The 24,256-nt window shown below is 40.7% G+C and overlaps 1 protein-coding gene across 1 annotated transcript in view; it reads left to right on the top strand.

Annotated features, from left to right (window-relative positions):
* RSPO3 (R-spondin 3) overlaps positions 1-24,256 on the top strand; it is a 52,646-nt gene that overhangs the window by 15,861 nt on the left and 12,529 nt on the right. Inside the window, exons 2-4 of the mRNA XM_081856475.1 lie at positions 8,329-8,517; positions 9,508-9,654; positions 12,134-12,331. Of these exons, the coding sequence (XP_081712601.1) occupies positions 8,329-8,517; positions 9,508-9,654; positions 12,134-12,331 (534 nt within the window). The remainder of the gene's footprint in view (positions 1-8,328; positions 8,518-9,507; positions 9,655-12,133; positions 12,332-24,256) is intronic.

Genomic DNA, 24,256 nt, shown 5'->3' on the forward strand with positions numbered 1-24,256 from the left:
TAGTCCCTCCACCCAGTTCCCTCCTTCCTGTAAAAGGTTGGGGAGTTATAGCAGGATGCCATAAGTGAACAGCCAGCTACAAGATAGCATTGTTTCTTGGACCTGGTGGGAGATGGGATGTACCCCATTAGGACTGGGAAGAACGTGCTTTTCAGGAACCTTGTCAACATGATCAAGGAAACTTTTAAACTAAATCCTGTGAGGAATGGAGGGAAAAGCCCAGAGCTGTATACTGAGTCAAGTACTAGGAAGAAGGCAAAAAAGAAAGAAAGAAAGAAAGAAAGAAAGAAAGAAAGAAAGAAGAAAAAAGGAGGCAGTACAATGGAAGTGGGGCCTGGTAATTTTCAGGTAAATACAACAGCAGGGAATTTGGGAAGGTGCAATGGCCATGGTCTCTTACGACACAAAATATGGGAAACAAACAGGAAGGATCTGGCATCCTAACCAGGAAATTAAGGTATTACTGAGGTGCGATGAGGGGAGACTCATGATTGGAACATAGCAGCTGAAGGATATACCTTGTTCAAAGTGGGAGGGGGGACAGGGAGTCTTATTATATGTAAAGAATGTGTACACCGAGTTCAAATTCATAAATCTGAGAGTGCCTCCACTGGGATTCCGCCCCCCCCCCCCCAGTTCTTAGCAGCCCTTCCTTCCTTTCGATGGTGGGAAAAGCAAATGGAAGCTCAAAGATCTGTATGGAAGGTGACTTTGGATCCAGGAAGTCTATTTCTCTTATGACCTCTACACTTACAGATTTGAAAAGGTTATAGTAAGTAAGTGAGTGAGTAAATTTGAAACTTGATCCCAGGCTTGGCGTGCTACTTGTAAAATTACCAAAACATAGAGGCCCAATCTTAGTGGGAAGATGCCAGCCACTCCTAAATTGAAAATATTAGATAGTTTTACAAAGTATTCCTCTTGGCTCCTGTAGTTTGTATGGATCTTCCTCACTTCATTTTAAGTCATGCCTGGCTGCATTGCTTTCACAAAAATATCGCAGTTGAGTGCTGTTGTTGCTTCATAAAGGATGCAGAATTAATAGGCAAGGACTCTTTTAAAATGTTCAGGCAATGGAAAACTTTGGGCAGATTCACTGCACCTTAACAACCCTGACTGCATATATTGTACCTTGACCAAATTTGAACGGTAGCTTCTTGGTTCATGTTCTTGACTGATTACCTACCCTGTATATGTATTGACTATGTGTTGCTATCCTTGGCACTAATCTTTGCCTCACTAGTATCCTCCATCTGTATTTTTTCAGGTATTTTTTCCTACCCTTCCTCCTTTAGCTTAGATAAATTTACCCATGTTACAAATGCTTAATTCCTTGATAATACACAACATACATGCATCTTGTGTTTTGTGAGTTTATGTGTAATCTGCAGAGGAGATCATGTGCTTTAGTTAATTGGCTGTACAAATATTTCTAATTTTTTGTTTTGTGCATGTGTCACATTGTGCTACTTTGGATTATGGTCGATTGATAGTGGGACCTCATATATTTGGGGGTCAAGACCTTATTGTGTTAGAATTCCATCTCTGATTAATTGCTGGCAAATGGTGACATCTAGTGCTATGTACAGTGGTACCTCGGGTTAAGTACTTAATTCATTCTGGAGGTCCGTTCTTAACCTGAAACTGTTCTTAACCTGAAGCACCGCTTTAGCTAATGGGGCCTCCTGCTGCTGCTGTGCCGCCAGAGCACGATTTCTGTTCTCATCCTGAAGCAAAGTTCTTAACCCGAGGTACTATTTCTGGGTTAGCGGAGTCTGTAACCTGAAGCGTATGTAAGCTGAAGCGTATGTAACCCGAGGTACCACTGTATTTATTTGCCATTGGAATTAGAACAGTGATATTACCATACTTTTCTGTGTATTAGACAAGGTTTTTTTTACTCCAAAATAAAGTAAAAAATGGGGGGGAAGTCGTCTTATACATGGGTAGCGCAGAGGGGGGATGGACGATTGTTTGCATCCGTAAGCAGGATCTAGCGATTGGGTGGGTGAATGGTGTTTGCTGCAAGGGCTGCTTTGTATTGGTTGCTGCTTTGTCAATTGGGTGGGTTATTTGTTCTGGTGAATTCTAAAATGTGCTTGTCTGTCCCACATTTGCCTTTCTCAGTTCTGTGAAGGGTTTAGCATAAATAGTCTGAAGGAAGACCACTTAAAATTGATTTCTAGACTGTATTTCAATTCAATGTAGATGGCAGCAACCAGTTTACACACTCTCTCTCTCTCTCTCTCTCTCTCTCTCTCTCTCGGTTTTGGCATTTATATACTGCCAAGTTAACCATGTCCTCTGGGCACTTCACAACTTTTAAAAGCAATAAAATACAGCTGCAATAAAATAAAATAATTCCAATCAATATAAAGCCACTATGATGGTGGGTAAGATCAAGAATGATAAAAACAGCACTGAAGGGAGAAAACAAAATACCCTAGGTCAGAAACAAAAATGTTCTGGCAGAGCAACCCAGACTTTAGCCTGGCAGCAGAGGGTGTGACAGAGCTGTGTACTGCCACCATACCTGCAGTTATTGGTGCTCATGCAGGCTGGGATGGGAGTTGAAGATGGTGCAGGCAAAAGTCTGATCTGTAGCAAATGAACCCATATTGAGCCTGATGCCGTTAACTGATGGCAGTGGCACTGACTCAGGATCCAGCAGATCCTGGGCTCGCTCAGCCCATTTCCACCCCCAGAATGCTAGATTTTGGGCTTTCCATGGGCTACCATTTCCTGCCAGTAGTATTGCCCACCTGCACTCTCAGCACATGGAGTTGGGAGCTCTGCACCAACTGAGTGATTCTAGCAGAGAGTGTTGGAACTATTCTGAGCTTGGCAGATTGTGGGTTTGGACTGCAACCTAATTATTAAATGACCTGCATGAATAGAAGTGTTTTCACCTGGCACTGAAATGTCTTTATATAGGTTCTAGGCTGCCAGGCAAGCCTTTATGGAGAGAGGGCTTTATAATGGGGCACCACCACTGTAGAGGTCATTTCTCAGAACACCTTTAGTTCACTAAGGGTGGAAATTTGGAGAAAGTCCTCACCTAGTGATTGGAATTTTAAAGTCTGGACAGATTTATATAAGAGGAGGCGATCATTCAGGTATATGGGCCCCAATAAAATTAGGGCTTTAGAGGTTAATGCCAGCATTTTGAATTGCAACTGGGACTTAGGGTGCAAATGACAAAACACTGAAGTAATACACTGATAGTTGTCAATGCCCATCAATAATCTCACTACCCTGTGTTGAGCCAGACAGAGCTTCCAGGCAATTTTGAAAGGCAGCCCCACAGAGGAGTTTTTGTAGCCTACACCAACCTAGTACCTGATGGGAGTTGTAGTTCAGAACATCTGGAGGACACCAGGTTGTCGAAGACAGTTTTGCCGAATAACATTTCCACTTGTCAGGAGTGTGGTTTCAGTAATCCATACAGCTCCTTGTCTTTTTTCACGGTTAACAAAAGCAAAATAAACCATGAAAAGCTCCAGAAAACCATGCAAAATAATTCAGTTTGCATATTTTTCACAGATAAGGAGGCGCCTGGGAGGGAATTTTTTAGAGGGGATTTCTGCTAATGTGGCTTGCATAACAGTCTACAGCTGCCACATATTTTTTACTTGGTTTCCTTGTTGCAGAATTTGGGTTTCCTTGTTGCAGAATTTTGTTTTTCTGACTGCAATTTTATGCACCCTTGCCCAAGAGTAAGTCCCATTAGTGCAGAGCATTCACTGGCCTTCAGGAGACTGGGAAAATATATTGAAATCACAGTCAGTTGAGCTAAAGTCAAGATGGTAAACCATGCCTGTACTTGGACCCACCAAGTCAAACATAGCCATATATGGTGGGTCCCAGGGGCTTGCTGAAAGTTTCTTGTTTAGGTTGCCTGTCTGGGGCTTCAAAAACAAATGGGATGTCAACAAGCACCAAAAAGGCTGTAATACATGGCTGGTGAGCTGTGTTCAGTTTGGTGGGTCACAATTTGTGTAGGCATGCAATAAATTTGAGTGACTACATTAAGTCTTGTTTCTTAACAGTGCAGGCAGCGCTATAACTTCTAAGATGGAATTATGGGCTTTTTGTAGTTTATATTCTCTGGTATGGGGGAAAGGGGACTTTAAATATGCTCCTGCTGTTTTTCCCCTTGTGGTTTCTATTTCTTAAAAAACCTGTGTGACAAAAACGCTTGCCTCAAAAGGCTGTATGAGATACTTGCTACTGTAGTTGTGTAAAGCTGATGGTATGAACTGAATGATCTCTGTACTGTTTGAAAGCTGATGAGCAAATATGCAGCGTTACTAGCCAAATAGCTAAACTCAGCTTTTGGTTACATTAATACATACACAGTGACTTCTCAGTATTTCCTACAACTGCATTTTTTGGTATTGTGCAAATTATCAGTGGCAGCTGTAAAATCTGGCAAGATGCTAGGGTTAATTGTAACTATATATTTAGGCCTAAATAAAGTCTGTGGGAAAGTTCCATGCAATTTTCATTTGCATAAGGCCTATAGTTTGATTGCATAGTGGAGCCTTCCCAAACAGGAGCTTTCCATAACCTAACATTATAGTCCTGGTTCAAACCTAAGAGGAATCCATTGTTTGCCACTCTGTTACCTTAGGTGGGTACATTTCCTGTCCCGCCCCCCTCTTATTTTGGGCAGCAGAGGATGAGATCAGAATTTTCCATTTCCATTTTTAAACTTACCACAGTTCCTACACGGAAGTCACAATTTGAAGAACCATGATTTGATTAAACTCCAGTTTGTGAGAATCAGCCATGTTTAAACTGTGGCTGAACCACTACATCTGAACGAGACCAAACACTTTAGAGCATGACTGATGGGTTGTAGCTGTGCTTCCCTCTCACTGAAAAGGCATCACAGACAAGATCCGAATAATGTATTTGATCAGCTAGTTCCCTAGGCCAAAAGGCAATTTAGATGTTTTTCATGAGTAGCAGCAACTCTGCATTTCACATAACAAACTGCCTATAAACCTGGAATCTCAAAAGTAGGTTGTGATTTGTGTGTTGCCCAGTCAAAGGTTTCAATGTGTGCATGCAAGTCCACGGGACTCTTATGAATCCCAAACCATTTGTATAGGCATGAGTGACTAGATAATCATAGGAATCTGTTAGGGCAACAAAGGGTAGGTGTATTTTGCTTCGCATGTCAGAACAATTAAAGATCCCCACAATGCCATCTTGAATGTTCACATTCTTAAAGGGGTACCACCAGAAGAAGCTGGCAGTAAATAATAGGACCACCCTTGAAAACTGGATATTTTAACACAGCCGGTTTGTATGACGTGAGTTGAGCGAAAGGAATCACAGCCAGTTGCACCACCTGTCAGGAGCACAGTCCTGCCTTTGGGTGCATGTGCACAAATGGATCTCACATTTGAATAGTAGGTACGTGTAGGGAAAAACCACCAATGTTAATAGGGACAAAATGTGCAATTAATATTTTGTTCCTCCACAATGCATGGCTGGTCAGATTGTCTGAGCCTAGCCCATAGAAGTTAATAACTTCCACAGTCCTCACTGTAGTGACTTCATTATTTTATTCCATAGTCCCTTTATTATTGTAGGCTCTTTTTTCTCGCATGAAAGAAAGGTAATCATACAGTCTGCAGTCTTCAGTTATAAGAAGTATCAGATTTTATAGACCTCTTGTCTGAGTACAGGGTCAGATTGGATTGAGAGTGAAAAGTAAGTTGCCTTTGCCAGTAATAATGGTAATTATTTCTAGAAATTTCTGTTAGTGCCTTTCTTGGGGAGTATTGTTATGTCGTGCAGATTTTCCATTCAAATAAACCTCAAGGTACATTGACCCCTGTGGAATTATTTGTATTCTTTCCTGAACTGACCTATAAATATAGGAGAAACTAGATGGTATATTGGAGGAGAGGAAAAAATCTTTCATTCAATATGAAAATAATTATTATGTTTTTAATATTATATTATTATTACCATTATTTTTATTTATTTATTTATTTTAAACCAACTGGATTAAGCTCAAACCAGTTATCATTCCTGTGGCTAATCAAAGCTATTTCTATTGTGGTAAAGAAACTTAACAGACTGAATAAGTTTTGCATACTTCTCTGGTAGATTTTCTCTTGGAACATTTCTCAGCAAATTCAAGATCCCAGTTTTCATAGTGCAGGTTTAGGTGTTTGACCTGTTACTGAAGAACAGACACATTTTGCCTGATATATTATTTGGTCTTTAACATTTCGTACTCGGACTGCGGACACCTGCCCCAAAGCCACATCTGATTTAGCGCCTGATTTGGTGGTTCAGACCAGCCTGACCGAACCTGGAACAATCTGAACCTGACCCAACCCTTGGATCACGATCTGGAGAAAACAGATTGTCGGAAATCACACTTACTTGTATTGGGAAATCCAAAATGGTCACATCTTTGCAAGACTGGGAACCTGTATTAGAATCAGATATATTTAATTTTATAGCACAAGTTAAACCTGGAATACCTCCAGTTTAGTTTTTATTCCATTTGAATTACTCTACTCTTATGCTGATTGGTGTGTCACAACTCTCACCAGGCTATTTACCCACAATGCTAAATCTGGCCATGTCCCTCTTAGTGGGTTCAAAGCAGTGGTGGTGCCGGTTTGTTTAAATGGCTCCAAATTGCACCCAGTAAATTACAGACCAATAAGCATATTGTCAACCACTGGAAAACTGTATGCCATGCTGTGGTACCTCTGGATACGAACGGGATCCATTCCGGATCGCAACCCGCGTCTGTGGGTCGCAATTCGCTGCTTCCGCACATGTGTGTGACGTCATTTTGACCGTCTGCACATGCATGAACGGCGAAACCCGTTCCAGGTCACCATGGAGCGCAACCCGAAGCATATTTAACCCGAGGTATGACTGTACATTGAAATAGTATATTGCTGAAGTGGACCAATATCTTGGAAGCTGAACAAATTGCTTTTCAAAAATGCTGTTTTCAATATTAAACAGCAACGTTTGTAAGTTTAGTTTCAGTGATATTGTCTTCAGAATTGTTTAGGCTCAGAAGGACAGTGAAGAAAGTATACGTATTTGAACCTTCTCATTTTTAGGTCTCATTGGTGATGATTATGCATACATATGCAATGTGGAGAAGACAACAGGTTATTCTTATTGATTTTTCTTCTTTCATGGCTTGTGATGTTCTTCTTGGATTGGTTGAACCAAGTATTGTTTTAGAGCTGATTGCAAACTTAGTTCAAGGTTTGTTTTTAGTACATAGGCAATAACAAAAGCAAGATTGCAAAGACCAGGTGAACCAAACAATAAAATAAGTAAGCCAAAACACAACAAATTACAAAACAATTAAATTTAAAATTAAAATATTCTTAAAACAACATACAACCTTCACATCTGCATAATATTGCTTTGATTTCTCTGTTGCCAATGCAAATGAAGCTACTTTTTCTATACTGTGACTATTTTTGCTTTTCAAAATTACTCCTCTGCCAAGGAACTCTTCCGCATGTCTGTTATAAAACTCCAGCATGTTCTAGGTCACATGTTCAGTTTACATAAGGCATTGAATAGGCCTTTTGGGCTTCACCATTGCCTCAAATGAAGTAAGACTGCAATCTGAGCATCCCCATAGTTTGAGATATAGGAAAACAATAGGTAACACTGATGGTTTTAATAGTAGTATAATAATCTACTATTATTGTTCCTCTCAGTAGTAAGGTTTTGCAAAACACAGAATTCCCAAGAGCACAGTTTGGGGGAGGGGACAAACATACTGGATCAGTGGATAAAGATTAAGGCTGTATTAGTCTCTCTTTTTAAAATTTAAATATTTATTCAAAAGTTACAGTACAGCTTTGTCCACTTGCCATAATATCACAGAATGATCCAGTCCTCAATCTACTTACTTGGGAGTAAGGTCTAGTTAATTTATTGGAAGGAATATAATTTAGTAAGACTTATGAATAACATGCACATGTTCTTGAGGCTGCAATCCTACAGACACTTCCTTGAAAGTAAGCCCCATTGCGCACAACGTATTATTCCAAGTAAACATATATATGTTCGGGCCGCTGGTATATTTTGTTATTTCTCTCTCTTTTCATAAGGATTGCAGAGCTTTATTTTGCATGAGAGTGATACTATTAATCATAGTAAAGAAATAATGCCCCTTGTGAAATGTGGGGTTCCAAGCTGTAAAAACCCCAACCCCCCCCAAAAAACCCTAATGAGGTTTCAGCAGAAGATTTATGGATTACAGAGATGTCATCTAGCTAACTCCCCTTTGTTTGTTTGTGTTACTTTTCTTCTTAGTGAATCTTGATATGAGCCAAGATTGCCAAGGATGTGCAACATGTTCCCAGTTCAATGGATGCTTAACATGTAAACCTCGACTCTTTTTTTTCCTGATGAGGAGTCAAATTAGAGAGATAGGGATGTGTTTTTCATCCTGCCCCAATGGATATTATGGACAACGGTACCCAGAAAGAAATGAGTGTAAAAGTAAGTTGAAGGAAAAATTGCAGCTACTCTTTTTATGCTTTCTTGTGAACCCTTGTCATAGATATGAGCCACTATTCCAACGCTACCCAATCAGATAGTCCACTGGCAATGGGCCCCTTTGTTGTGTTGCTCTCTTCTTGACACCACCTGCTTCTCTGTCAAACCTGGGGGGGGGGCAGTGAGGCTCTCAGTGACTTACCATCCATTTACTTGGGAGTAGAGTGATGGCCAGCCAATTTCCCAGTCTCCACTAGGGAGCTCCAGTCCTTCACCTCTCCTTATCAACTTTTCACTTACAGTTAGTAATGTAACTAAGCATAACCCTCAATGTTAGAAGAAACTGATACAGCCTAGGAATCCAATTTATTCGAGTTTGGCTAAGGGAGAGAAAGCAGTGGCTATGCACAGTGAAAATAAAATGCTAAATATTGGTCTCTCCTAGGGTACAATCTGTTGGCTGGTTGTCTTGCTATTTAAAAAGTAAAATAAAATAAAGTAGCATAATATTTAAATGTTTGTTGTGTTGTTATTAATAATTATGGTAGGAATGATAAAAGTATTTTATCTAAGGCAAGCCTCATTTTAAAAGAGATGTAAAACTACTATGGTAGTATGTGGGTAATGGGTTTTGTGATGTTGCAAAGTGACAGAACCTGTTTCCTTGAACCTTGATCCTGGACAGAAAATTATACATTGGGACATAGTGTGATGAGTGTTGTTCCACAGAGGCTTAACCACTCAAAATGATTCTGTCTGGATGCACTAAGCTTTATAGCTAGCCACATTGAGAAGCAGATAGATCATGGGCCAGCCTAGTGCTATAACTGTCAGTCCTTCCAGCCAGATTCTTCTTGCAATGGGGTTGACCCAAGCATCTTCAGTTGCTGATCCCTAACAGATACAAAATCTGTCTTGCATATGGCATCACACTAACTTAAGTAGATCATGGTATACATGGAAGATAGTAATTGCTTATTTCTCGCCCTTCAGAATGTAAAGCTGACTGTGAAACCTGCTTCAATAGAAATTTCTGCACAAAGTGTAGAAATGGGTTTTACTTACACCTTGGAAAGTGCCTTGGAAACTGCCCTGACTGGCTGGAAACCAACAACCACACTATGGAGTGCAACAATATTGGTGAGTAAGCTGTCTGTCCCAAAAAGCTGTACTCAATACATCATTTCCATTTGTGGAATATAGTCTCTGTTGGTTTTTGCTTACCTGCAAAGACATGCAGTTTAAATCTTGCAAAGGGGAAATATTCACAAATAAAATGTTTGTACTTCAGAAAAGGGGTTTCTCCCCTTTGTAGACATTTGAAAGATTTTTTTTGGGGGGGGGGTGTTCTGTGGACTTATTTGTTATGATGGTTGTCATAACTTTTTCTGTGGTTGTATGAGTATGGTGGAGGCCTGCTGGTGTATGGTAGTATTCCTGCCAGCGGATCCTAGTTGAAATACAATAAACTGAGTGTTTCAAAAGCATGGTGGGATGGGATGCACTGGATCCCAAGCCAGTATTACAGACATTGATCACCAACATCAGACTTCAACAAGATCACTGTGCCAGCTTGGAACTCACAATGGGTGAAGCCTAGTTGTCCTGCCCCCTCCCTAGCTTTTCTGCTACTGCCACCATGAGCAGCTGGGCTGCAGCATTTGAGTTAAATCCTAAAATACCAATTCATTTCAAAACATAATATCACAACCCAAATAAATAATTCATTTTTTTTACAATTCTAACGGTTGTGCCATTTTTAATTCACTATATAATATATGTATATGCATATGTGGGGGGGGGACCAATGGCCCATCAGATGCTTTAATTTCATTTCACTTTGAATTTGCATACCACCTTTCTATACACAATGTGGTTTACAAGGCGGAAAAAAGCAGAATATAGAAGATCATACCTACTTATAACAATTCAGTACAAATGTTGTTGAACTCCCAACTTCCTTCAGCCTCAGCCAGCATGGCCAGTGGTCTGGCATGATGGGAAATGAGCAACATCTGGGGGAGGGTACCACATGTTCCTCACCCCTGTGTTAAAATACATAAACCAGAGTCAGGTATGACAAAACTTTCTGGCTCAGTTTATTATTACAACCAGCAACCAGTTCCTCAAAAGTGCCAAGTGCAGGAAGTGGCAATCAGATTTCTTAGACCCTGTAGTAGATGATCTGTCTCACATGCCCCACTGTGTATTATTTCCTGGTGCAGTTCTTAAAAGCAGTAACAGAGACAGGGTTGCTGTTCATTCTCTTCCCCTTTGCTCTGGATGCTCCCAGTGCTTCCATACAGTCCAAGTGTATCTATTTTTTATGTGTGCATTTATATTTTGACACATGAACTTATGTCTACATCCTCTATAAGGCATTGCAAGTGTTTAGTCAGAGATGACTGGTCACAACTTGGATCCATTCAATGGCCTCATTCTGCAAGAACCATGTTTATTTGACCAATGCCTAAATCTGTGCATAAGAAGCAATTCAGCCAATGCTGCTTTCCAAGGAAAGCCTATTCATTTAGTTAAAGCTTTTTCTTCTTAGGAGTTGTACTTACTAGATTACATGCTTAGCATATAGATTCAGGCTTTCTGTTGCAAGCAGGTGTGACTCTCACCAAATTAACAGAATCACACCTCCAAAAGCCCATGTTAATATGTCTCAAAGAGTACAGAACATATCAAGTTGTGTCTAATCACACTGATGTGCTAAAGCCATCACTATAAAGTTACCATTAGTAGTAGGACTTCTGCTGCTGAATCTTACATCTTACATTTATCTAAAATACTTGAATGATACAATACTTGTTTGGCAGCTAACTATTTACTAAGCTGTTCAAGTTGTCTCACTTAACAGCACTGAAAACCCAGTGTCATGCTAGGTGATGGTTTCCAACTGGCCCAAACAGATGATCTTGCATCAACCAATGAACTACCAGCCACAATGGCTACTACCCACAGTGCCTATGTTCTACCTCCATTGTGCAAGCCTCTGAATACTAGTTGCTGAGAATCACAGGTGGGGAGAGTGCTGTTGCGCTCAGGATCTGCTTGTGGGCTTCTCGTCGGCTTCTGGGTGACCACTGTGAGAATAGCATACTGGGGCGGATGGGCCTTTGGCTTGATCTAGCAGGGCTATCCTTATGTTAAGCTTTCTGCATCATGGAGACAAACATTACCACTTACTAATGTTTGTGGATCAGAATGCTGCTAATGGCACAGAAACAGACGAAAGTGAAAAAGTAGGCAGTGCTCCTCCATGAAATTGCCCTTAGCTTTTACACTCTGATTTGAGCAAGCACCTCATATGAAACAAACCTTTGAGAAAACATACATTCAAGATCATAAAGATTAATTTTCTGTAGACCTCTGACACACATGTAGATTAAATATGTGATGTGGAAAGTGTGAAAAGAATATATTGTGTAAGTTCTGCATAAATTTGGGGCTATTTGGCCATACATACTTGCTTTATTTATTTATTTTATTAAAGATGTGTGTGTGTGTGTGTGTGTGTGTGTGTGTGTGTGTGTAACAAAAAACTACATGTAGCGTCTCCACTTTAAATTTATAGAGGCCATACTTAATTTATGTCATATTTTTGTTGCAGTGCATTGTAAAGTTAGTGAATGGAGCCCATGGAGTCAATGCATGAAGAGAGGGAAAACGTGCGGTTTCAAAAGGGGGAATGAAACGAGGGAAAGAGAAATTTTACAACTTCCTACTACAAAGGGCAAACCATGCCCACATACAACTGAGACAAAAAAATGTATTGTGAAGAAAACGAGATGCCAGACAGGACAAACAGGTACTTGCGATCATTATTCTTTCATATTTTTGAACTGATGAATACCAATTCCTTATAAAGGCGTGATTTCATCAGAATTTTTGTTGGGACTTATTAGTACTTTGGTTTGAGAAAATCCTAAAACTTGGCATGTTGGGAATGTTGACTCATGATTTTCATTCCTTTAAACAAGGTTTGTTTAAACAAGGTATTATCCGGAAGCTGTAAGAGTCATTTATGACATTATGCCATTCCTCAGTTGTGACACTTGGAGTTAAGTCACTGTTTAAACAGTCTGGCAGAGGAAGACTAGAGAATAGCTAGATATTCTGAATGCAATATTAGCTACAGTGTTTACAAGTTGTGAGTAGCTGAATACGATGACTAACCAAGCAAGCCGTTACTCCAAGTATGGTCCAATTATGCCGGATGGCGTGGGGTGCAGGGAGGATATAAGCCGCTGCAGCAGCAGGACAGTGTCTGCCATACCCTTTCCTGATGCAGAACAGGAGGAAGAACACACACAAAAAGCACAGAACGACAACCACTATGTCCATAGGAGCACTACTTGCAACCCCCCCCCCAAAAAAAATATGGACTGGCGCATGGATGTTGCGGCAGTGTCATGGAGTGAATGTGACAACATTATGGCATTGCCTTCATGATGGCCAGATATACTGTAGATGGAAACAATTCATTCAGTCACAGGGACAGCTTGCCAGCCTCCCCTCTCCATGATGCCACAGCAACATCCCCACTCCTGCACTCCACAAGCTACACTGCTGAGTCAACAGCAGGACCCTTAGAACCCTGCAGGAAGGGGTTTGAGTCACCTTACACCACCCACATTTGAAGCTTTTCGACTGCATACCACAAAGGAAACAAAGTTGTATAGGACACAGCCTCCCTATACAGTAGATGTTTTGGATGGAGGCCTGCCTAAAGAGTTCAAAAGTCTTTCTGTATAAAGTGGGGAGAAAGAAACTTTTTGCCAGGCAGAAAACTGGGGCGTGCAAAGCCACAAACATACCCCCTGTGGGATAGCCTCCCCCAAACTCAGTGCATAGGGCATGGGGCAGGCAAACAGGTTAGATTTCAAGGCCCACCATAGGGAATGCCAAGAAGTCCCACTCAGCTTTGGCATTTCTAGCCGGCAGCAGTCATGTCAGAGACAAATGATAGGAAGCTGCCAGGACTTTGGGTCACATCACAAACTCCACAAAGAAGCACCCAACTTCTTCAGCTACAGCAGTCAACTAAGGCAGATACGTAATATGACATTCATGGAGAAATGTCTCAGCTGCAATATGACCAATACATAAACCAGGATGGCCATGGCTGCAGAAGGAGGCCTAGCCCTGTGGAACAGCTCAGATGTTACATGCAGGAGGTTCCTGGTTTAATCTGGGAGAGGAGCTCCTCCTGGAAGAGAGTTCCCAACACACAGTGTCCCAGAGAGAGTCATTTCTGTGCTAATCAAGGTGTGCTATGTGAGACAGTAGCCTAATTCATGTATAGACCAACCAGCCCTTTTGGCAACTATTGTGATCAACCCTCCCCTGCCATTTTGCCTGGTAGACTAGCCCCACTAGATAGCATGCCTAATCATTTATCACTTTCCCCTTGCCAAATAGTAGTGGCAGCCATCTATTTGTGTGTCATGAGAGGTCTAGCTGTTTGTGCCAAGGGCTCCCTTTGTATGTAAAGTGCCCTTTCTCTATGGATTCCATTGCCAGACGACTTCTTTGTGTGCTCTAAGTGTTCATGATATGTGAGGCCAGAGAGATATAGCTCCATGTCAAATGCTTTGTCATCTGAGTTATGGCCTCTGTTGGGGAGTTTATAGACAAGTCTTATGGGTTGTGATTGAGTGCATAGTTATGCCATATCCTAGATTCTGTTGTAACCCTGGGTGTAACCCTGAAATGAGTTTTATAGATGGAATTGTTGTTATCCCAACTCTGTGATCGCCTAAAGTTTCGCCATTGCTGAAAACATATTTGAGGTCTGAAGAAATATGGGATTTGGTGTAAGCATGGTTCTCTCCTGTCCTTCCCATGTATCCACCTGTTTTGGTTGCTACCCCTACTTTCCTAGGTCGTATGTAGAAAACTGTGATGTTGCTAACTATAGCCAATTGAATTGAATGCTGCATGTCCTATATAGTCGTTTGGTGTAACTCTTTTTTTCTTTAGAGTGGTGCTTTCATGAAAATATCCCTTTGTGTGTGATGTGTTTTAAAAAAAGGTGGGTTTTTTTGTCTTAGTAATTTTTAGAATTCTGTCTTGTGTTGTTTTGCATTTATTTATTTCATAAAATTTATTGTTTAAAAAACTTAAAGCAGTTTACAAAAAGAATAAAACAATAAAATTATTGGTAAAGATGGTTAAAAGCAACTATTTAAAACATTTTTTAAAAAAATCAAAATCAGGGATAAAATATGTTAAAACACACATCAACATTCTACATACAGTATATGGGGAGGTTTGCCTAAACAAAATGTCTTTAACAGGCACCCAAAAGAATACAGTGAAGGTGCCTCCCTGGTGTCAATATGTATTAATGTAGAAGACCATTAACAGCGAGCCAGGTCTCAGAAAAGTCAAAAGTTTAAGTCAGAGTGGGGACACAACCCAGCCCACAGCTATGATATAACAGAGCAGTTGTGGATCAGAAGATGGCCAGGCCTGCCAAGGGTCATTGCAACAGCTTCCACCACTCACAGTTAGTGTCGAAGGCTGTTTTATGAATGCTGGGCCATGTGGTATCTGGATCCTTGTTGTGCCTGGTTATAATAAGGGAGAAAAGGAAGAGTAATCAGCAGAACACAGTACTGTGTACTGCAGTGCTATACAGCACAGTTGATTTGTGGACCACACCCTGTAAAAGTTTTATATGCCTTCCTGTTTGTCTGATCTCTTTTCTACTAAACCAAAGTACCTTTTAGTTCTTTTTCATTGCTTTATCCTTCCTGCCCCACTTAGTGACTTGCATGCTGGAAACTGGTTTGATATGCACAATTCTAAAGGGATCCCAACAGCTCATTAATATAATGTGATTTCCAGAGGTATTCTAGATACGCTAAGGAAGTATTTGCTATTTAATGACTCCATTAACTTTCCATTGATTTTTCACTTCTAAAAATAAATGCACATTAGCAATTTTCACTTTTTGCAAATGGCCTTGGTTTCTACTGACTAGCATGTAAATTTCAAAGTTGTTTGCAAGAAACCAGTGTTACGTATTCACACATTTTATGATGTGTCTGTTCACCTGAATGAGCCAGGAATCTATTTTATGGGATATGCCTACACGTCCAATTATCAATACCCTTTTGTTAGGTACTATTGGGGAACTTTAAGAGAATATGAGATGATAAACTTCTAAAATATAATAAGCTGTAGTGAAATATTTCACTTGACATTAATGGCTATAGAATCCAGCACTTCAGGATAGTTCAGAGATGGTGTGAAAGGGTGGGCAAAAAGGGGCAGCCTAGTGCAAATGTGACTATTTTCCATTGGCCATGAGTGGTTATAGATATATAGCTGGATTGAGGTGTCAACATGCACCTGCTTCCTACATATGGTTCATCTTTTGCCCATATGTAGCCCACAGGGATTCAGTTGGAACACTTTTAATTGGAAGAGGCTTTATTCAAAGCCACAGACTTTTGAAATATCTTTGGGAAACTTTTCACATTTACTTGTCTGCCAAGGGTTCTTCATACATTGCAGATAGTTCTGGATCATATTTTAGGCCACATGCATTGTACTGGTCAGCCCTGCTAGGACTCATCCTTAACCTTATGTGAACTGAATCTGGGAGCAAAGTCTGGAACACACCCAGCCAAAGTGGAAAATCTTCAAAGGTGAACAAGATGTCTTTAATGAAAGCTTGCCTGCTATTCTTGCCTTTCCCACTGAGGAACTACAGATATATTTCCAAGCAATCCCGGGGACACAGTTTGCAAACCCACTTATCTAAGTGATCTGATGATGGAAGGCATACCCTCTGACATCTCTCTGCTGAAAATAGGGATATCCCATTCCATAATTATAATTTTATTATTTATACCCCACACATCTTACTGGTTTCCCCAGCCACTCTGGGCAGCTTCCAACTTATATAAAAGTATAATAAAACATTGAACATTAAAAAAAACCCCTTCACTATACAGGATTGCCTTCAGATGGCTCAGGGGTCAGATAACTCCATACCCTCCAACATTTCTCCAGTGAAAATAGGGATGTCCTAAGGAAAAGCAGGACAAACCGGGATGGCTTCTCTTAATCAGGGACGTCCCTGAAAAATAAGGACACTTGGAGGGTCTAGGAAGAGATTTTTTTTTTTTTAATGCCTTAAGCTATGTCAAACATCTGAATTCATATAAAGATTTCATTTGGTTTTTGAAGAGAGGAAGGCCAAAATTTTGGCCACATCTAATAGTTTTATTTATTTTTTCAGATCAGTTCATCCATCCCTAATTAGTATATGTGTCCATGTAGTGCATCCAACATATTTGTAGACCGGATCTGATAAATATGCAGTTGACTCTTGTATATACAGAGTCCAGTCGGACGTCCTGTTGGGCTTTCAATAGATTTCCTAGAACACTGTTTAGCTAAAATTCACAAAGCCATTCCTCAGTGTTAGTGTTGCTGTGGTTTTAGATGAAGACAATGTAACACAATGCCAGCAGGCTCAAAGAATTAAGCAATTAAATTCCTCTTATTTACGCCCACTCTCATACCACACAGATTCGGACATCAGTGAAATGCAATGAGTTGCAAAGAAAAGTGGGCTGCTCATTTAGCGTTCCTGTGGGACACGTTGTTGCAGAGTTCATCTCTGTTCACTTTTCTTTGTTTATGAGCAAAGATTCAATTAACATTCTGTGAAACTGCTCCAGAGAAAAACAACAGAAGCAGCATAATGCAGTTTATTAAAAGAGAAAGAGTTTTCAATTCTGTGCACATGTGCCGTGGAATGAGATGCCTTGCTCAGATGTCAGACAGACTTCTGAATAAATATCCTAACTAGGCATAGGTTAGGCTGAATATTAAAGAGGGTACAAAATAATTTACAGGCTGACATACATATGCAAAAAAGTTAAACCAGAGTACTACTGATAATAATCCAAAGCAATCAAGTCCCACTGACTTTGGCTTCAATCGAAGTATTTTGGTGTTACCACTGAACAGTCTTTTACCAACCAAAATTTATGTTGGCGGTATGATTTGAATTCATGAATTTATAGTGAGTTTCAGAAACATTCATAAATGTGTCTGAAAATTGCTGTTATATAGTTTTTAAGTATGTTTGCTGTGAGCATGCTACAATATTATTCTGGAAGCTCTTTCATTCCTACCTACCAGTATGATTACCACACTTTACCATGTGTAAGAGGAGGTGGGTTTTTTTACTCTAAAATAATGTTCAAAATCGGAGGTTGTCTTATACATGGATAGTGCTGAGGGGGGACAGGCGTTTGGTTGCAGCCGCAAGCAGGAGCTTGTCAGCAGCGATAGGGTGGGTGATTGGTGGCTGCATCAAGGGCTGCTTTGGATTGGCTGCTGATGTGGCAATTGGGTTGGTGACTTGGTGGCTGCGGCAATGGCTGCTGTGGATTGGCTGCTACTGCATCAATTGGGCGTATGCTTGCCAGCTGCTGGTTTATGGCTTCTGTGACGCGTGCAATTGGCAGCATTTGTCAGTCTGGTGAGTGATTTTTGGCACCCCCCAAAAAAGCTGAACAACTCTGGGCATCTCCCCCCATTTTCTTAAATTGGATTCCCCAAAAATAGGGGTCGTCTTATACATGAGGGCATGTTATACACGGAAAAATACGGTATGTCATGCCTGCAGGTTTGGAAATCTTTTGTAAATAAGAAATGCCTTTTCTTTTACAGAGGGTATTTTTGGCTTTTAGTATTATTTTACATTGTTTTATTATTAGTATAATCAAGGGGAACAAGTTAAGGTTACTTTTTTAAAAAGCTGAGGACTCACATAGGCGTTTTGGGAACCACTGACTAGAAACATTGCAAGAGGTTGCCCCAGGTTCAAGAAGAGAGCCTCATCAGAACCTAGGCATCTTCCTCTTGTAGTTTCCTATCAGATTCCATCACATTATAACTACGGTGGCCAGTGGCAAAAGAGGAGCACATTCATGCACCTTATATAGATTAAGTTAGAAGAAGGAATTTCAGCAGGATTCTACCCCCAGTCAGTCTCAAAGTGCCCTCTGACAGTTTACCAGGTAAATAAGGGCCTTCTGTGGGTGCCACCCTGTGAGGTGAGGTGGGTTGGTATCTGGAAGAGGACCTTCTCAGTGATGGCAACACAACTATGGTGTGCTTTCTTCAGGAAAGTATGCCTGGTGCCTACTTTGTTGTCCTTTTGGCACCAACCATTTTGCTCTGTGCTTGAGCCCCACACACATTGGCAGAGCATGCATAAGCCCATCCCATTGTGTTCCACCTTGTTCCGCCCCTGTTCCGCCCTCTTCCAAGTCCAAAAAGACCCATGCATCAGCAGCGCGTCAATTGGGCACGAGCAAAATGGTCACTGCACTCTTCTTTTAATGTAATCTGTCTTGGAAATTTCTTTGGAAGGGCAGTATAGGCATTTCTATACTTAAAGAATGTTCTGAATCGTATTCTCAGGATCAGCCTTCAGTTGTGGATTATGTGACAGTGTGTTTCTCTCTTTTGTAAATATATGCAGCCTTTATTGGGCACCTTTTACTAAACAAACAAGGGTCCATCTCTCTCTCTGCATTGAAGGATCTCAAGCAACTATGCCTGCTGCTCCTTTCTCTGCCCTTCCCTTCACAGCAGAATGTTGTACAAGGGTTCAGTATCTTTGGCAGCCTAGGCTGTTCTACTTCAAATATAGTTTTGCATGCAAGAGAGACCATGTTAGTCCCCAGCAACTCCAGAAGTGTTTGGGAAAGTCTCCTTGGCTGAACCCTCAGACAGCTGCTGCCAGACAGAGGAGACAATACCGAATTAGATGGGCTACTGATCTCAGTAGGGATAAGGTTGTTTCAACCCAAAGTGGCATAAGTTGAGTGAGTGAATAGCCAGAACTGGATATGACCCACAGCTGTCCAAGATTTTAAAACATAAAAGGGATTGTGCAAAACCTTTCATCAACACAACTCAGTTCATTTAACTAAGATGCACTTTCATTTGGCAGTATGATTTCAGCATGTTAATTATAACATCTCCATTTGGCATTTAGGGAAGATCCACATCATGCACTTGAAGTGCATTCAATGTATATTAAAAGCACAAGACATCCCCCCCACCCCCAAATCCTGGGAACTGCAGTTTACCCCTTATAGACCCACAATTCACAGGACCCTTAATAAACTACAGTTCCCAGAATTCTTTGTAGAAAATAATGAGCTTTAAATGTATGTTGGATGTGCTTCAAATGTATGCTGTGGTCCTGTCTTTATATACTTTATTTACTACTAGCACAAAATATTTTTGGCAATATTGTCTGCCACTGTTTTGCTCTAGTCCAGTATTCCCTGTATTGGAAAAGGGTGTGTGGACAGAACGCAGAATTTCCCTGGATTATTCTAGTGTGTCAGGAGTGTACAGTGCATAATGCAGCAGGAATCTTGGATGGCAAAGAGTTAGGTGCAGCTCAGAGCTACAAAGCCTCTTCCCATTCCTACGGGGTAGTAACAAAATTGTAACCTGCAGTGGAGGATAACCTGCCTCTAGTATTCAAAATATGAAACATGTGTATGGTGGAAGGCAAAGCATTTCACTCCCAGTCTACTTCTTTCCCTGTCCCCACATCAAAAAACATGCTGCCTTGAGGAACTTGGAGCAGATGCTGAGACTCTTCCAGCTGAGGCGTATCACGCCAGCATGATCCTCTAGCAACAGCATGTGAATGACACCAATGTGGTTACGGTTAATGCCCTTTCTTTGTGGTTATTCCCCAGGCTGCTGAGGCTTCAGAATTAACATGAAGCTAATTACCGTATCTCAGTGTTGACATTTTGCATACGCTGCTGGGTCATCATAACTTGGATTCTGTGACTCCAAGCTACTACTATAATTATGAAAATCCTGTGAAGGGTTTGGCTGTTTATTTTTAATGGTTTTTTTCTGCCAGCAAATCCTCTTTTATTTCCACCCCTTTCTTCCTTGCAGCAATTTCCCCCCCCTCCTAAGGTAGCACATTTCTGCTTCATTTTGAGTACTCCTGAGAGCTCACTTGCAGGCTCCCAGTTATAATCGTGTTGTGACAGATTGGCTTCAGCTATGATGACTTAAATACAACCAACAGAGGGGAAGCATGAGAGATAATCCTTACCATCCTTCTCCATTAGCATAAGCAGCTGCCTTAGGGACAAGCTAGACATGAAGTTAATTACGTGAATGTGGTTAAGGCAGGGATAGTGAATGTGGTCCCCCTCAAGATGTTGTTGGACTACAGCTCCCATCATCCTTGCCCATTAGCCATGTTGGCTGGATCTGATAGGAGACAGAGTCCGGAAACATCTGGAGGGCACCATGTTTGCTACCTCTGGGTTAAGATGCACACCTTAAAAAAGAGTAAATAGCAGTCACAGAGGGTTCTAGCAGAAGCAGAACTGTAGAGGTTGTGGAAGGAGTTTAACTCTTTTCCTCCCTCCATGTTCACCCCCGCCAAATCCCCCACAGCTGCTATTTGCATCAGGAGGGAATCTTTTTATTGGTGCCAACAGAGCCAGTACATTAGTTTGTTCACTCAAGGAGACAGTACTTTCCACATCCTTTTTATTTACCATTGGTGGCCAGTGAGGTGATTCATCAGTAACCATTCTGTGGCGACCAAGGAGTACCATGGGATTCATTTCCATGCTTTGTCATTACTGACTCATAAAAGAGATGGGACATAAATCTTTGTGTATAAGGTGCATCGCAGCACTGGGAGGTTGTGGAAGTGAAGAGGGAGGAGGCCATAGCCAAAGCCATCCGAGCACATGGTTGCTGATATGATATCCCAGCACAGATCCAGGCTGCTTCTGCCTCCACTACCACCTCCCATCTCTGAAGGTACAAGTGGGAATTCCTTTCCTCTCTTGATTGTCAGGCAGCGGCTGCAGGCATAGCAAAGCCACCTCACCAGCTGCCACTGCTTGCTACCTAAGATGCCAAGGATTGAACCTGGGACCTTCTTCATACAAAGCAGATGCTCTCTGTTGCTGAACCATGGTTCCTTCCCCAGCTAGCAGTATACTAAATGAAAAATGCCTGAGAAAATCTGCAACACAGACCATCTGTAACACAGAAAATCTGTAACACACTTGAGTCACCTGTACACAAACAGTGGATTGGGATTTGCAGTGTGCTGCAACAGGGTTTTTGTGGGGTGTAGTTAGCTAGTTTGCACAACACGATAAACCAAACCATGGCTTAGTAAGAATGCATGGGCTCCAAGAGAGAGGTTTACAGCTGCTTTCCTCCTTTTGACTGTTGTGGTTTATTGGGCTAAGCCAAGACTTGGTTTAGCATGTCCAAACTGGGACTCATGGTTAAGCTTTATCCTCACTAACCACAAACTGTAGCCAGGACCAAACCTTGACTATTGCTCATGGTTAGTGAGGTCGGAGCTTAACCACAGACTACATGTTAAGCCAAGCCATGGCTTACTTTAGCATAGCAGGCCAGCAAGAGAAATGGGCAGGAGGAGCAACGTAGCTGCAAGCTTCTCTTCAGGAGCCCACACATTCGCATCGTTTTGGTAAGCCATAGTTTGGCTTAACATGTCGTATGAACAAGGAGGATGAATACTGGAGCCCAAGTTGAAGAAAGAGCCGAATATCTCCTTTCTAGCATTTCTGTACCAGTTCTATCACACATTCTGCATCTGATCCATATATGGACAAAAGAGAATTGCCCCCGGGTCTCAGAATGGTGCTGGGCTGCTCATTGCATTAGCAGAAAGCTCACCTCTTTCTCCCCCCAGTTGTTCTCTCTGCTTCTTAACTCCTCAAACAGGCAAAGATGCAGCAGAGGGGTCACTTGGCAGCCTTCCCCCCCTCCTCTGAAGCTTGTGCTGAAAATGTGTTGGACTTAATGCAAGTAAACAACTTTATTAACCAGATTATAAATCATTTTGAAACTTTAAAGCATATGTTGAACACTCTTGTACTCTGCAACCAGAGAAAACATTTTTTAAAAGAATAAAGAATAAAGAATTGACCATATAATAGCTACTTTTTCTCAAACTGCTAAGCAAAGCAAATTAATCAATGTACACTTTTATGAACTTTTTATTATTCAGAGCTCTGCTTTCAACATTCTAAACACTGCCCTTCATCAGTGGCTGGCAGCTTATTAAATGCTGAGGGCCACGTAGGCAAAATGTAATGAGCTGGATCACTGTAGTTAATTTAAGGTGTTTTTAATTGCTAATTTACATAATTATCACATCAAATTCTAATTGATGGGTATGTTAACCTCCCCCCACACTCACCTTTGCAATACTTTTATAGTGATAAGCTTGATATTTGGAGATAGACCTAATCCTCAAGTTGTGTGAATGGTATGGGAAATAGCTGTCTTGTGGTTTAGTACATTCCTGTTAGTGGAACTGCTCATTTTCAGGTGGTTCTATTTATGTGGTTTAAATTTATACCAAACCATATGGGAAATGCTTCACTCAAGCAGCTTCTGACATGGCTTGGGACCTCAGTTCCACTCTAGTAATGTGGAAATAGAGCCTTGCAAACCAAGAAACCCCAAATGTGTAATACTGTGGACAGCATTCAAGACAGAGAAAAAATAAGAAAGGACTGCATAAGACAACTTTCAAGGGTTTCATATATTTTATTTTATTTTACTCTTATGTTTGACTGACTGCCGCATTTCAGGATTCTCATAATACACATTTTTTTTCCCCTTCAGGAGTTGATGAATGCATTAGATTTCATAAATAAGTATTTTAACCAACTTTTAGTAGTAAAAAACTAGTTGACTGATTCAGGATACTCATCTAGAAATTCACAATTCAAGGCGTGAAACTCAGATGGTAAATAGTACCACTTTCTGACACTCATATGTCTGGCAAAAGGCTTATCCACACTTCCTATTATTATTATTATTATTATTATTATTATTATTATTATTACCCCTCCCCCCACCATTCATCCAAAGGTCCCAGGGTAGGTCACAACAATTAAAACACAACATGGATATTAAAAGCACAATATTACTCAATACTGAAAAGAGTTTAAAACAACTTAAAAGTATGCCTTTGTCTCTGTTTACACAGAAGTTCACTGCTTGTTTGCAGCATCTTATCTTATTTTTTAAAAAAATTATTTGTAATTTTCATTTACTGTATTTTCCCTCTATAAGACACATCAGACCACAAGACGCACCTAGTTTTGGGAGGAGGAAAACAAGAAAAAAAAATTATGAATCTCAGTAGTCAGAACAGCAAGAGGGATCGCTGCGCAGCGAAAGCAGCAATCCCTCTTGCTGTTCTGGCTCCTGGGATAGCTGCGCAGCCTGCATTTGCTCCATGACACACACACACATTTCCCCTTACTTTTTAGGAGGGAAAAAGTGAGTATTATAGAGCAAAAAATATGGTATATACATTACAACAATTATTTTGCCAAGTTTTAACATTTTCAATTTTGACCCCCTTTCCCCTTTTTGCAGTTCTTTACATTTATTTTCGTCCTTTCCTGCATACTCTAAATTGTCTTAACTTATTCTTTTATTCACACACACACACACACACACACACACCCCACTTCCATTCTTTTCTAAAAAGTTTTTTTCTTGATTTCTTATTCTTCCAGTAAGTTTTTCCATTTCTGCATACTCCATCAGTTTCTGTATCCACTGTTAGCATCTTTTCTTCAGAAAGAATATGAACAAATGGTTATGGATATGGAGGAATATGGAAGAACAATATATT

This window comes from Podarcis erhardii, assembly GCF_964252035.2.
Source record: "Podarcis erhardii genome assembly, chromosome: 3".
Classification (NCBI taxonomy): Eukaryota; Metazoa; Chordata; class Lepidosauria; order Squamata; family Lacertidae; genus Podarcis; species Podarcis erhardii.